Raw genomic sequence first — 15168 nt, forward strand, 5'->3', positions numbered from 1 at the left:
GCCTTCCATCCTTTCTAAGGTAGGTGAAATGAGGACCCAGTTTGTGGGGGCAATAAGCTGACTTTGTATAAATATACAAAAGGATGAAGGCTATTGCTGAGCACATTGTAAGCTGCCCTGAGTCTTCAGAGAAGGGCGGCATATAAATCAAAATTAAAAAAAAAAAGTTACACTGGAAGTGACACTGGAATTGATTAGTAGTCCTGGATCGCTATTCTTCCAAAGCTGCTAACCACTGGCTGATTTACTTTTGTAAATTAAAGTTGGGTAGGTCAGATCAGTGTTTTTCAAACTTGGCAACTTTCAGAGGTGTGGACTTTAAAGTCCCAGAATTCCACAGCCGGCATTGGAACTTCACTTGGTTAAATGAATCTCAGTAAGATAGCTACAAAAACTTGTTAAATATTGATCAGTGTTTTTGGAAACATTTGAACTGAAGAAAAGGAGGCAGCTACGTGATCTCCAATATCCCACCACCTGTAATGACCCGGGGCACGGCACAGAGATAACACAGGCAACTGGCAGTTCAAACTGCCCCTTTATTGTTCCAAATTTTTCCAAACGCTCCAAAATTTTGACAAGTCCCAGAGCAAAGTGATGACACACACACACACCTCAAGCAGCCTCTGGCTGCAAATAGTCCAGCCCAATGCTGTGAACACCACAGCTGCAAAACAAGAAATCCAGAAAGAATGCAAGGAATCCAGGAAAGTTCAAACATTGGCACTCAACGCTCCATGAATTCAGTGTTTGTTCCCGACAAATGCCCCTCCCCATAGCGTCTCCTTAAGTCTCAGTCCCCAGGTGTGCCTTGTGAAGAGGGGCGGACAGTTCAACTCCTGAATAGTTGGATCAGTCTGTGCTGTTCTCACCTTCTCTCCACTCTCTGTGCTTGAGGATCAAGAGGGGGTGATTCTTGCTCATCGCCTGAGCTGTGTCTCTCATTTTCATTGCTTAGCTTCTCCTGGTCATCCTGCCCCCCCTTCCTTCCTGCATATAAACCATCCCAATCCCGAAAGGCTCTGGCCTGACTGGGCCTGCTCCTCCCCATTTTCCTCTCAAGCCAACGAAGCCGCCCCCTCGATCTCCGTCTGCTCCAGTTCCGGCTCGTCTTCCTCCACTGATTCAAGCGGAGGACATGACACCACCCCTCTGCTCCTTTTTCACTTTCCCCACTTACTTTGGACTAAGCATTTTTGAGCTTCACCATATCCTGAGCAATGTAATATAAGTGTAATAGTTAAACAGTATGGGCTTCTTTTCCCCCATTATTATTTTTGCCTCCAGCAGGAGACTATCGACTTATAAAATAAAGTTTCTAAAGGATCTTTTATATTTTTTTTTAAAAAAATCATTTCACATATCCTGTATTTGCCAGCAGAGGGCACTCTAAAACCACAGTAGAAATACTGTTTCATCCACCTTTTTCCCCTATTAAGATTTGCCTGCTTTAGAAAGCCCAAATCTCTTTCTCATTTCTAGCCCGCCATACCATATTCATTTTTTTTTTAAAAAAATATCGGCACGAATGGCTGATCCATTTGCATAGAGGGGATCTTTTTTTTTTTCTCCACACAGTTCTGCTTCTGCAAATTAAGACTGGAAATCAAGCTGAACACTTTAAGGGACAAATCATTTGCTTCAGGCACAGAACTCTTATTTAACTTGTAACGATGCTTTTTCACATGACAGTGATTTGTTGAATGGAAGATGGTTGCTGTCTGGGTTTTTTTTAAAGATGTATCCCTGATTCTTATAAAATCTGTAAGAGAGAAGAGTAGCTCGGCGTCCGTTGTGGGGATTCCTCCTTTTTTGATGCTTCCTCAAAAGATTTGCAACTCTGTTCTTATACTTAGAGGAAACAAAGATGTTTGTTTTGGATTGACGATCCTTTCTTCTCCATCTCATGCATTGCAGTTCCTGTCTTAAGTACTATTTTTAATTCTGGATGTCACATTTTAAAAATAATTCAGGCAAACTGAAATGGGTGTAAAGAAAGGTTTACAAGGAATAACAAAATAACAGAGTTGGATGGGACATTGGATATAGCTCAACCCCCTGCTCAAGTAGGAAAAAGTCTACCATTCCAGACAAGTGGCTGTCCAGTCTCTTCTTAAAAGCCTCCAGTGATGAAGCACCCACAACTTCTGAAGGCAAGCCTTTCCACTGTTTGCTTGCTCTCTGTTCTGCCCCAGCTACGAATCCCAAAGAACGCAGCACACACAAAGTCTGTACAAACCTTAGATTACTAAATTAAATCAGTCTTTTTCAAACAAAGGCTGTTAATTAACTTTCTTAACAGCCTACAAGAATCCAAATAATAAATAATCGTAATCTTACTATGGTTGGCAGAAAGCCCAGAAGCAATTTGCAGGAAGCTGATAAGAGAACTAAGATCAAGATGAAGGAGAGTGAACGAAGTTGTTTCCTGTAAATTGCCTCAGTTGTCATCCTTCCTTAAATAGGCTAAGGGAGTGGCCAATTAGCCCCTAGCCTTACTCTCGAGGAGATCTCCTCCTAAGGAGCCACTCCTGTCTTTTGGCAGCTCTGTGCGCCCCTGCATGGAGAAGAGGCTCCTCCTCTTCTTCCTCTTCACTTAAAGGAGCTTCTGGAGGTTCTGAAGGCTCTGGCTGAATCACCGCCTCTGGAACCACATCTTCTCCAGCCTCTTCATTGTCTGACTCGAGTGCCAGCTGCACAGGCTGCTGGTGCAGCACCACACCAGCCTCCTCGCTGTTGGAATCAGCTACTAGTTGCACAGGCCGCTAATGGGCCACAACACTTTCACTGCCAGGAAATTTCTCCTTAGTGCTAGGTTTCTTCTCTCCTTGATTAGTTTCCATCCATTGTCTCTTGTTCTGCCTTCAGGTGCTTTGGAGAATGGGTTGACCCCCTCTTCTTTATGGTAGCCTCTCAGATATTGGGACACTGCTATCACGTCATTCCTAGTCCTTCTTTTCACTAGACTAGACAAATCCAGTTCCTGCAATCTTCATATGTTTTAGCCTCCAGCTCCCTAATCATCCCTGTTGCTCTTTTCTGCACTCTTTCCAAAGTCTCTACATCTTTCTTATAATGCGGTGACCAAAACTGGATGCAGTATTCTAAGTGTGATCTTACTAAGGCTTTATAAAGCAATATTAATACTTCACCTTCTGTCCCTCCGTTAATGCAACCTAGGATTTTCAGCATACGGAAACCATGTAGAGTAAATAGAGATTGAACAAATTGGGAATGCTTAACTTTGAGAAGAGACAGCTGAAAGGATATCAGAGAGAGAGAGAGCAATCAAGATCCTGAAAAGCCAGATACAAAATAATGGTTTTGAGTTACAGGGAGGAGAATTCTGGTTGTCTGTCAGAACAAATATTTTAATAGCAAAAGCGAGCTGACATTAAAACCTAGAAAAAATGATGGGCTCTCCTTTTCTGGTATGATCTGGCAAAAGCTGCATTTGTTAGAGATGTTTTAATTTATATTCTTGCACAAAGCAAGGGATTTAATGGCCTAAATAGGGGCATTGTACTTCTAAAAAACACATTTTGCAACAGCTCTCAAAACCTGAAGCCAGAACTGATGGACTCTTTTTGGGGGAAAAAAAAAACATTTATTATTTGAAAAACATTTATTATTTGAGACTCCAGAAAAGTGGAGAAGAGCAACAAAGATGATTAGGGGACTGAAGGCTAAAATATATGAAGAATGGTTGCAGGAACTGGGTATGTCTAGTTTATTTTTTAAAAAAAGGACTGGGGAGACAAGATAGCAGTCTTCCAATATCTCAGGGGCTGCCATAAAGAAGAGGGAGTCAAGCTATTCTCCAAAGCACCTGAGGACAGGACAAGAAGCAATGGGTGGAAACTAATCAAGGAGAGAAGCAATCTAGAACTAAGGAGAAATGTCCTGACAGTTAGAACAATTAATCAGTGGAACAACTTGCCTCCAGAAGTTGTGATTCCTCCAACATTGGAAGTTTTTAAGAAGATGTTGGATAACCATTTGTCTGAAGTGGTGTAGGGTTTCCTGCCTAAGCAGGGGGTTGGACTAGAAGACCTCCAAGGTCCCTTCCAACTTTGTTATTGTATTCTAAATGTCTCTTGGACATGGGAAAAAATGCCTTTCATCTAGAAAGAAACAACAGCAGAAGACCATCTAGGAGAAGGAAAAGAAGGCGAATGAGAAAGGTGGGAGAGAGAAGAGAGGAGAAGAAGCAGAAAAGGAGAAGAGGAAGAAAAAGGAGAAAGAATAACAACAATATAGAAGGGAAGGGATCTTGGAGGTCCGAGTTATTCCCTCAGAAAAGCAAACCAGCTGAGAAGTAATGGAGATAAATCCAGTAAGGGAAAGAATTGTCTCAACATCTTCAATAAAGCTGACATTGCAGACATCTTCCGATTTAAATTGTTTAATTAGTATCCTAGTATGATATATGTTGATTGCTTATTTAGTATCCATGACTATCACTAAGTGTTGTATTTAATGTTTTATGATGAACGTATTTTTACAATGACTGTGATATCACTATTGTTGTATGTACACTGAGAACTTATGCACCGGAGACAAATTCCTTGTGTGTCTTGTCACTCTTGGCCAATAAAGAATTCTAAATATTCTAAATAGCAATAGCACTTAGACTTCTATACTGCTTCACAGTGCTCTACAGCCCTCTCTAAGCGGTTTACAGAGTCCTCATATTGCCCCCAACAATTTGGGTCCTCAGTTTACCCACCTTGGAAGGATGGAAGGATGAGTCAACCTTGAGCCTGGTGGGGTTCGAACTGCCAAATTGCAGGCAGCCGGCAGTCAGCAGAAGTAGCCTGCAGTACTGCACTCTAACCACTGTGCCACCAATATTCCATGATGTGACTTTGGAACTGGCGGTGGCTCTCACAGGATAGCACGATGGGTGGTTCTAATTCCCCTGAAGCTCGCCCTCCTTTATCCCACCCCATAGCTCCCTCCCCCCCATTTCTTACATTAAACCGGCATGTAGCAAAGCCTAGATGGTGGGGCAACATGGCAGTCCTGACAATTATATTATGCACCGAATAGCTTTTTATCCAGATCCTCAGCTTTATACTTTATAGAAATATCTTTTCTTTGCTTGGATGTTGCTTAAAAATAAATCTCATTCATCAGTTTTGACATCCTCTGCCCCCCAAACACTACTAAAATATGGCTCTGTGTAATATGCCATATGGAAAGATAAAAATAAAAGTTCTGTAAACAGCAATGTATAGCAGTTCTATGTATTAATCTCTTTTTTTGTTGTTTATTTGTTTTACCAAGTACATTTACAGTCTTGGCATGCAAATAACCCAAGTTGTTGTTTTTGTAATAAACCAAGAAAAATAAATCTTAGTAATATCTTATCCGTGATAATAAAAAAAAAGTGTTAGTGTTTTAAAGGCATTCATTTCTTTTAAGTTGTAATGCAATGGGAGGTGGGAAGAATTAAATTATCTAACATTTTAGATGTGTGGATCCATCTAAATCCATTCCATGCCTTCCCTTTTTTTTTTTTTGGTAGATTTCCACTCTAAAGTTTGATCTCCTAAACTTTAAGTTAAAAATAAAACCAAGAGTTTTTTTTTTGTTGTTGTTTTTTTGCCTTTTTAAAGAGTAGTATAGGTTGCCCTTGGTTAATTAGGATTGGAAACCCTATCATTAAGCAACATGGTTATAAGTTGAAAAACCATGTAACGATGGGCTTAATGATCACAGTTCTGACAGTCCTGGTTGCCATCATTAAGCGAGAATCTCACATATTCCAAAAGTGAATTGGCTTCCTTTCCCTTCCTTTCCCTTCCCCTCCCCTCTTAAATTTTGTTTGTATTTGTGTTCATAGTGCTAGAACAACATGCCCCAAATCTACCCCCATAGCCTTGTGGTGGACTTCTTTTATTTCTCTATATTTCCCTATTTGAACAGTACAAGAACTGATATTCCTTCCTCTTCTGCTTCTTTTCGTCTCAATATGGAATAATTATTACATCCTTCCAGAATCTCACGTGGGTTTCTGCCTTGGTTTAGGTCCCACGCTTCCTAAATTCAGATAGGCAGCCAGAGGTAGGTCTTATTGATTCAAGGGCTCTCTATTAAGTAAATTATTTCTCTTGGAGAATCTGATCTTTGATGGGTTCTGAAAAGGTATTCAAGGCTTTGCTTTATAAAATGATTCATAGATATTGGGTTTTTAAATTTTATTTTATTTATCCAATTTTGATGCCACCTGACTCCTTGACAGTTCTGGGCAGTTTACAGATAAAAAGAAAAACAATGCATATAAAAAGAAATCGCAGCCAACCAGAAGAATAATAAAACAAGCATAATTAAAGGAGGCTCTACATCTGTACTATCTCAAGGCCTGGGAGAACAACCAGAGTTTTAGAAATTCATAGAATCATAGGAGTGGAAGGGACATTGGAGATCTTCTACCCAAGGCAGGAGACCTTATTATTATTATTATTATTCGAATTTCTATACCGCCCTTCTCCTTTCGGACTCAGGGCGGTGAACAGCCAAAATAAAAACATTTATACATAAATACGATTAAAAATAGATTTAAAATAATTAAATTTGGCCCATAGTTTAAAATTTATCAATTTAAAATCCATATCAAAATTTAAAACCAACCATAAAATCATAAAATCAAGAGAGATCGGCTAACTGAAAGAGATGAGTTTTTAGGGCCCGACGAAAGGTCCGGAGGTCGGAGATCACTCGTATCTCTGGGGGTAGATTGTTCCAAAGGGTAGGTGCCACCACAGAGAAGGCTCTCCTCCTGGGGGTCGCCAGCCGGCATTGTCTAGCCGACGGCACCCGGAGGAGGCCCTCTCTGTGGGAGCGAACTGGCCGGTGGGAGGCTATTGGTGGCAGAAGGTGGTCCTGTAAGTACCCTGGCCCTAAGCCATGGAGCGCTTTAAAGGTGATCACCAACACCTTGAAGCGCACCCGGAAGTCCACCGGAAGCCAATGCAGCTCGCGCAGGAGAAGAGTCACATGGGAGCACCCAGTCGCTCCCATAATCCCCCGCGCGGCCGCATTCTGCACCAGTTGGAGCCTCCGGGTGTACCCCAAGGGGAGCCCCATGTAGAGAGCGTTACAATAGTCCAGACGAGAAGTGACGAGTGCTTGAGTGACTGTGCGTAGGGAGTCCCGATCCAGAAAGGGGCGCAACTGGCGTATCAGGCGAACCTGATAAAAAGCCCCCCTGGCCTTATATCATGCCAGTCAAATGGTTGTCCAATCTTGAAAGCCTCCAGCGATGGAGCACTTACAAATCAAGTCCTAGGATTCTACTCAAAGGAAATAAAGATTAAGATTGTTAAAATACTAAATATAAGGTGAGGTTATTTGGTCAAAGTTAAAAATATATAGTTGTTTCTGGTAACTCTTAATGGATTTTTTTGACCATGAACAAATGAGGTTGTAAAGAGTTGTTCATAGTTAATAGGGGAAGGAGCATTCCTTTGTTGTATTTTTAAAGAAACCGATGTTACTGGGTTAAAAATAAAGGAAAGGAATATAAACAAGTTTGTTTGATTAAGGTTGAAATATATAGATTATTGTTTCTTAGATTCTTCTTGACTAGAGTTAAATGACGAGGTATTAAAAATCTGTTTAAATATGAGATGAGACATTGGATGAAGAGTATTTTTTTTCATTGATCAATAGAATATTTATTTAATAGCAAAAAACCAACCAACCAACCATGAACAATAATAGAAAGTTACAAGTGACAAAGTAGCCTGAAATGAACCAACAATATTTATGAAAGATCATTGTTCTTCAAAAACTTTTCACAAGACCCAAAAACTAAAAGATAAAACCCTGTTTTAAAACTGGAATCAACTCTGAATGATCTGAATTTGAAAATGAGCAAACATGAATTTCTTACAAAATGTAAATGGAACAAGAACCTAATATCACAAATACAAGTAAAATTCAAACGAGTAAAATGCTCGTCGAACGTTGAAGAGTATTTTTGTGTAGTATTAGAGAAGATAATAAGCTACTGCAATTGTTTGTATTTGTCATGATGAAGGGGGAAGTTGTTTATATATCGTTTTTCTTTAATGTATATTTCTTTTAGTATTTTTTCACTTTCCCTCATTCTACTCTTCTATATTTTTCTTAGTTTCTATTAGTTGTTTTTTTTTTTATCTTTGCAATGGTACACTTTAATAAAACTAGTATTAAAAAACCTGTAGCACAGCTTCAAAGTGGCTTTCTTTAGCTGTGCTAAGTTTTCCCAAGGTTGTAGAGGCTATGGAGACGGTGAAGATTCGAATGGGTGCATTGGGAATGCTCAGGACTTAAAGATGCGAGTTGATTTCAGACGAGCATTTCGATTTCTAGAAAAATAATTGCAGGATGACATCGATAGATTTTTCCGGGGGAAGAGGGGAAAAATGGTCTTTGAAAAGATGAGGCTGGTGCATCTACAGAACTCATGTTTTTGCTCTCCCCCCCCCCCCGCCCCATCTATCTGGTTTGATAGGGAGAGTAGATTTTAATTTCAAATAAACATGGGAGTAGTTTTCCCATTGGCGCTTCAACCAGAGGCATTGTGTTTGATGTTGATCTCTGGTACCTGAACGTTTCTGCGGATGTAAAACATTTGCTTGATGTGTGATTTACCCAGTAAGAAGGATGTGTGTCTTAGCACGTAGCACTTCCACAGCAGCATAATTGAGGCTGGCTGGCTGGCTGGCTGTCCGTTTTTGCATTCCATATTCGGCTTGAACCAAAAAAACCTTCCCTTACGGATTCTTGCATTATTCAACAGGAAGCAAGAGGAGCGAGTGCAACAGGTACGGAAAAAACTGGAGGAGGCACTGATGGCAGACATCTTGTCCCGGGCTACGGATGCAGCAGAAGTAGATGAGGTCGAAATGGACAATGGAGAAGAGGCATAAGAATTAAATAATCAGGTACAGTCTCTCTCTCTCTCTCTCTCTCTCTCTCTCTCCTTCTTTCCCTGTCTCTCTCTCTCACACATCTCTTTAATACCCTTCTCGCTTCCTTCCTTCCTCCCTCCCTCCTTCTCTCACACACATCTTTTTAATACACCCTTCTCCCTCCCTCCCTCCCTCTCTCACACACATCTCTTTAATATACCCTTCTCCCTCCCTCCCTCCTTCACATCTCTTTAATACACCCTTCTCCTTCCCTTCCTTCCTTCCTCTCTCCCTCCCTCCCTCTCACACACACACATACATCTCTTTAATACATCCTTCTCCTTTCCTTTCTTCTTCCCTCCCTCCCTTCATAATTTGCATGTTTCCATCTCTTCTATGGCCACCCACCTCTCTCCCTCCTAACTCCCTATTTCCATACTCTGCATCTCTCCATCTCTCCTATGGCCACCCACCTCACAAGTGTGACTCCGGGTAGCATACCACAAATCTTTCCCTTATATTTTGAATTCCATGTAGTGGGGAAGGGCAAGGAATGAAACCATATTTCTGAGGCGCTGCAAAATTCCGAGGTAGAAAACTCCCTCCTCAGAATGCTTAGCAGCAATGCGTTTGAAACCGAACCCTAAACAGAAACAGAGCTCGGTTCATCTCATCCCCTATTTAAAAAGTTATTTTTTTAAAACTGCATTCTGTATAACAGTGTAAAAATGAGACCAATCCCCAGGAATCTTTACTGCAGCGTCCCGAGAAGATGGAGAAAAATACCATTATGATGTATGATGGACTCAAGACAGATTCCTTTGACTAAGCTCTTATTTAGTCCGAAGCCTCCAGTGTTTACAGACACTGTTGTCCATCACAATGGCTACCAGTTCTGAAGAATTCCCTTTGAGCTCTTCCCCAGTGCAGCCTATCTGCTCATCCGCTTATTTATCTGCAGGCAGTGCCTCATTTCTTGCACCAGACAAGAGGCAGATGGGACTCCCCCACTTCCAATTTTTTCCCCTCCCTCCTTCCAATTTCTGTAAGAAATAACAGGAACTTAAGCCAGTGACAGCTCAATCTTTCTGCACGTGCCCATTGAGTTCCGTTGGACTAATTTTCAGCTGAACAAGAAGAGAAGAATGATGAGAAGTGGATTTCTGTAGAAAATTGAAGCTCTTGGCAAGTTCAGTTAAACTATCACAGCCATTTTGAGACTTCGGAATACAGGGAAGCTTACGTTAGACTTTCCGGGGGTTTGCTGTGTTGAAGCTTTTGACTTGAAAGAACAATTATGCATGATTTTAAACATCATCATTCATTCTCTTTCCCCTCCATTTTTTTTTTTTACAGGTACTTTAAAAAAAAGAAAAAGAGACTCCCAGATAAAAATTTCTGGAAATTGGAAGTGCTTTTATGATTTCCGTTGGTCTTTTGTGATAGAAGAAGACCTCTGCACATTTATATAGCTTTCTAATAGCATTAAAAACCAATGCCCTTTTTCGGCTCTTATTATTATTATTATTATTTTATTATCCTATTTTTGATGTACATATCTTGTTAAGAAAAGAAAGAAAAAAAGGGGGGGAGAAAAAGAAAGAAAAGATCCTACTCTTTATTTTGTGTCTTACGACTTCAAAAGTCTCGTTTTTATTTTTTATTTTATTTGTTTGGCGATGTCAAGCAGTTCCTGAAGGCTGAAGCTGAGCTTTTTCGATGCCAAGTTGGCGATCCTGTAGCGACGACCTGGCAAGCACTAAATAATGAGCATTTCTTCTTCTTTTTTATGTGTGCGTTTTTTTGCAAGAATAGATCAGGAAAACAGATTGTTTCCCAGTTTAAAAAAAGAAAAGAAAAGAGATTGTGTCATGATTTCTTGTACATATATTATATAAAAGATTTTTTTTTATACTGGAACTGAATGGGAAAAAATCTGTAAATTGACCCATCATCATTCTCTAAAGAGAAATAAATACTTTTATTCAGAGCAATTACAATTTTTAGAGTAATGTACTATAATTTAAGGCAAGGCTCCTATCTCTATTACTGAGCATTAGGCAGAGATAATATTGTTCAGTGAAAATAGCGAATGCCGAATGTCAAGCTGCTAAAGCCTTTTGTTAAGTTTATTGGGAAATTTATTTGCACTCTTGACCAAATTACGGAAGCACTTCAACGAGTGTGCAATTTTCCCACATCGGATTTGGAGCCTCCGTCCTCCTTTTTGTAAAATGGGAAAATCATGACCTACCTCACAGGGTTGTTGTGAGGATGAGCTTAATAAAAAAAAAGGAAAGTATTTTTTCAATGAAATGGTTTTCCCAAATGACTTGAAATGGATACACGAAAGATGAGTGATGATTATTATTTGTATGATAGTAAGATGACTTGTAGGATAGTCTTGCAGTTCACTGGTGTCATCAAGGAGGAAAAACGATATATTTAATTTTCAGTTAAAAGGTGATAGTAGATTAGATAGATGACAGATTGATAGGTATTCTTTAATACAGCCGTTGACCAGATCACAAGCAATAAGAATAGGACATTGTCTATATCACAAGATAATCTCTAGATCCTGTCAGACAAAGAATTTCAACTGGCAGGGTCCAGGGAAGAATTAAATAGAATAGAATAACAGAGTTGGAAGGGACCTTGGAGGTCTTCTAGTCCAACCCCCTGCTCAGGCAGGAAACCCTTTACCACTTCAGACAAATGGTTATCCAACATCTTCTTAAAAACTTCCAGTGTCGGAGCATTCACAACTTCTGGAGGCAAGGTGTTCCACTGATTAATTGTTCTCACTGTCAGGAAATTTCTCCCTAGTTCTAAGTTGCTTCTCTCCTTGATTAGTTTCCACTCATTGCTTCTTGTCCTGCCTTCAGGTGCTTTGGAGAATAGCTTGACTCCTTCTTTGTGGCAGCCCCTGAGATATCTGCCCCTTCTCTATGCCGTCCAATTTAGGCACATTGTCGAGGCTGGATGGAGGTGCGGAAGTCTGGACGCATGTGTGGAAGGCGCTTGTGTGCACGAAATGAGCGTGTGCACCAGGGATTGGTTCTACTTACCTTTACTACTGGCTCGCTTCGCTCACGTGCATGCCTTGCTTCTGTGCATGTTCCTTGCTTCTGCGCATGCACAGATCACTGATGATGACATCCGGGGCGGTGGGCGGGGCCTCTCGCCAGTTTTACTACCAGTTCTTGTGAACCGGTCCAAACCGGGGGCAACCCACTACTGGTGCGCGCGCACAGCGAACTGGTAGTAAGAATATTCAAAACCCACCAATGAATATTGGGGATTGGAGACTAAGCCATATGATGAATGATTAAGGGAAATAGGTATGTCTAGTCCAGTGATGGCTAACCTTTTTGCCATCGTGTGCCAAGAGAGGGGGGGGTGGGGGAGGGTCGCGCACGCACGTGCCCATGCGCATGCAAGCGCAACCCCACCCACCCCCACTCCTGGCACATGATGGCCTCGTAGGCCTGTTTTTCTTTCTTACCTGGTTCCAGATCTTCTCTATGCATCTGGGAAGGGCGAAAACAGCCTTTCCCACTCCCTTGGAGGCCCTACGGAGGCTGAAAGGGCCCATTTCCAAACTCTTGGTGGGAGAAGGAAATGACATTTTTTAATGTCCCCAGCCTTCAGAACCTCTCTAGGAGACTCTAGGAGCCTCTCTAGGAGCCTCTGGAGGCTGGGGACAGGAAAAAAATGTCACTTCCTGTCCCACCGGGAGTCGGGAAATGGGCCCTTTCAGTCTCCATAGGGCCTCCAAGGAAGTGGGAAAGGCTGTTTTCGCCCTTCACAGATGCATAGAGAGGATCTGGAGCCAGGTAAGAAAGAAAAACGGGCCTTCCCCACCCCCACCCCAGGCCCTGCAGAGGCAGGAAGCAGCCTGTTTCCCTACTTCTGGTGGGCCCAGAAGGCCCGAAAATCAGCTGGCCGGCGTGCCCCAGAGCTGAGCTGGCGTGCCCACTAATATGGCTCTGCGTGCCACCTGTGGCACGTGTGCCATAGGTTCGCCATCACGGGTCTAGTCTAACGAAGAGATGGACTTGGGGTGATAGGATAGCAACTTTCCAGTATTGGAGGGCTGTCACAGACAAGAGGAAGCTGATCTAGTCTCCAAAGCATCTGAGGGTAGGACAATAAGTAACAGGTTGAAGATCATTAAAGAGAGATCCAACCTAGAACTAAAGAGAAATTTCCTGACAGAGCAATTAATGTATGGAATGATTCACCTCCAGAAGTTCTGGTTGCTCCAACACTGGATGTTCCTAAGAAGAGACTGGACAGCCAGAATGGTATAGGATTTCCTGCTTGAGCAGAGGGTTGGAGTAGAAGACCTCCAAAGTCCCTTCTAATCCTATTATTCTATCTTTTATGTCTCTTTTGATTAGAATTTCTCACCATCTTACAAGCTTATTGTAGATACCACCATTGTTTAGTGATTGGGGAAAGCTATTTCATAACTAGACAAATAGTTGACTATATTGACTGAAAATTCTGAGAACTAATGGAGATGTCAGATTGGAGAAGGCTAATCGAGTTGCTGAAGTGAGGATATTTGAGAAATCCAACCTTTCACAAACACAAAGAGGACCTGAACTCAGCCTAACTCCCTAGCCTTTTCTGAAGGCTCAAAGCACAATTATTAAGTTTCCCATTTCTTGGTTTTAAAGGAAATTTTTAATCTGCAGTCGAGGATGTATATTTGAGAATTAAAAAATTGAAAATTGCGTATTTGGAGAAAAATGAGCAAATATCTATTTAAATACAGATTTGAAGATACATTTTTTAAGGAATTGCCTATTGCCTATTGCTAGGGAAGTGAAAGGGACACAGTAGCTCAGTGGCTAAGACGCTGAGCTAGAAAGTTCGGCAGTTCAGCGGTTCAAATCCCTAGTAACGGGGTGAGCTCCCGCTACTTGTCCCAGCTTCTGCCAACCTAGCAGTTCGAAAGCACATAAAAAATGCAAGTAGAAAAATAGGGACCATTTTGGTGGGAAGGTAACAGCGTTCCATGCACCTTTGGTGTTTAGTCATGCAGGCCACATGACCACGGAGATGTCTTCGGACAGCGCTGGCTCAGATATTAATTATGCAAACTGGGAGATGAGGGAGTGATCATCCCAAAGGTGCTTTTTCAAAAGGCAACTAAACTTTGTTTTTGCTTGAAGACATTTTGCTTCTCATCCAAGAAGCTTCTTCAGTTCTGAATGAAGTTGCCTTTCGAAAAAGCACCTTTGGGACAACCACGACCTGGATGATTGCGAATTTCCATAGACAGAGAGAGAGAGAAGTAACCATTGTTTTGAAAAGTTTCATATCATTTGATTTCTGAAGATAGGAAAGACATGGACCAAGCTACTTCTGAAGTGGGGACTTCCAGAAGGAATTATATCTTGCATATTTCCTGGAAAATAATCAGGTTGCCTATCTGTATACTACTAAAATTCTTGTTTAAGGGACGCGGTGGCTCAGTGGCTATGACACTAAGCTTGTTGATCGAAAAGTCGGCAGTTCAGCAGTTCAAATCCCTAGTGCCACATAATGGGGTGAGCTCCCGTTACTTCCAGTTTCTGCCAACCTAGCAGTTCGAAAGCACATAAAAAATACAAGTAGAAAAATAGGGACCAACTTTGGTGGGAAGGTAACAGCGTTCCGTGCACCTTTGGCGTTTAGTCATGCCAGCCACATGACCACAGAGATGTCTTCGGACAACGCTGGCTCTTCGGCTTTGAAATGGAGATGAGCACCCCCCCCTAGAGTCGGGAACGACTAGCACATATGTGCGATGGGAACCTTTACCTTTACCTTAGGGAAGTGAGACAGAATGGCTTTCAGCTGAATGTGTGTAAAAATGACTGAGCTCTTTTCTATTCCTGCTTTGAGGGTAGGGATGCTTGAACTCCCTGCTGTGCCGCTTGTCTTCCGTTGCTAGTTTGTACCATTTTCCCTTAGCAAATAATGCCTGCTTGGGGACTCTCTACCAATTATCAGGCTTGTTGGTAGCTAAATTGTGTGGAAAAGCTGATTTGGGAGCAGTGTCCAGCAAAATCCATTCATCTAGTAGACTTGGAACCCAATGAGCCTTTCAGTTACGGAAAAGCTACACTTGGGGCATGGTTGTTTTTCATAAATTTGGCCTCTAAGACACTCCTGTAAATGAATTTTAGTGGCTTAATGTGCATTGAACAACTTTTTTTTTTTAAATTTACTCAACTTCTACCTTGCCTGTCCAAACTGAAGACTTAATTGA

The 15168-nt window shown here is 41.5% G+C and overlaps 1 protein-coding gene across 2 annotated transcripts in view; it reads left to right on the forward strand.

Annotated features, from left to right (window-relative positions):
- Positions 1-11219, forward strand: part of MBD2 (methyl-CpG binding domain protein 2) — a 77360-nt gene extending 66141 nt beyond the window's left edge. The window contains exons 6-7 of one of the 2 annotated variants that reach the window (XM_070938931.1): positions 8792-8936; positions 10260-11219. In XM_070938931.1, the coding sequence (XP_070795032.1) occupies positions 8792-8921 (130 nt within the window). In that variant the 3' untranslated portion in view covers positions 8922-8936; positions 10260-11219. Of the gene's footprint in view, positions 1-8791; positions 8941-10259 lie in introns of those variants that run through there. The other variant, XM_070938932.1, reaches the window with a different exon arrangement.
- Positions 11220-15168: the final 3949 nt, after the last annotated feature.

The sequence above is a fragment of the Pituophis catenifer genome, unplaced genomic scaffold (genome assembly GCF_029215685.1).
Source record: "Pituophis catenifer annectens isolate HBS135680 unplaced genomic scaffold, rPitCat1.0.hap2 SCAF_2, whole genome shotgun sequence".
In the NCBI taxonomy this organism is placed as follows: domain Eukaryota; kingdom Metazoa; phylum Chordata; class Lepidosauria; order Squamata; family Colubridae; genus Pituophis; species Pituophis catenifer.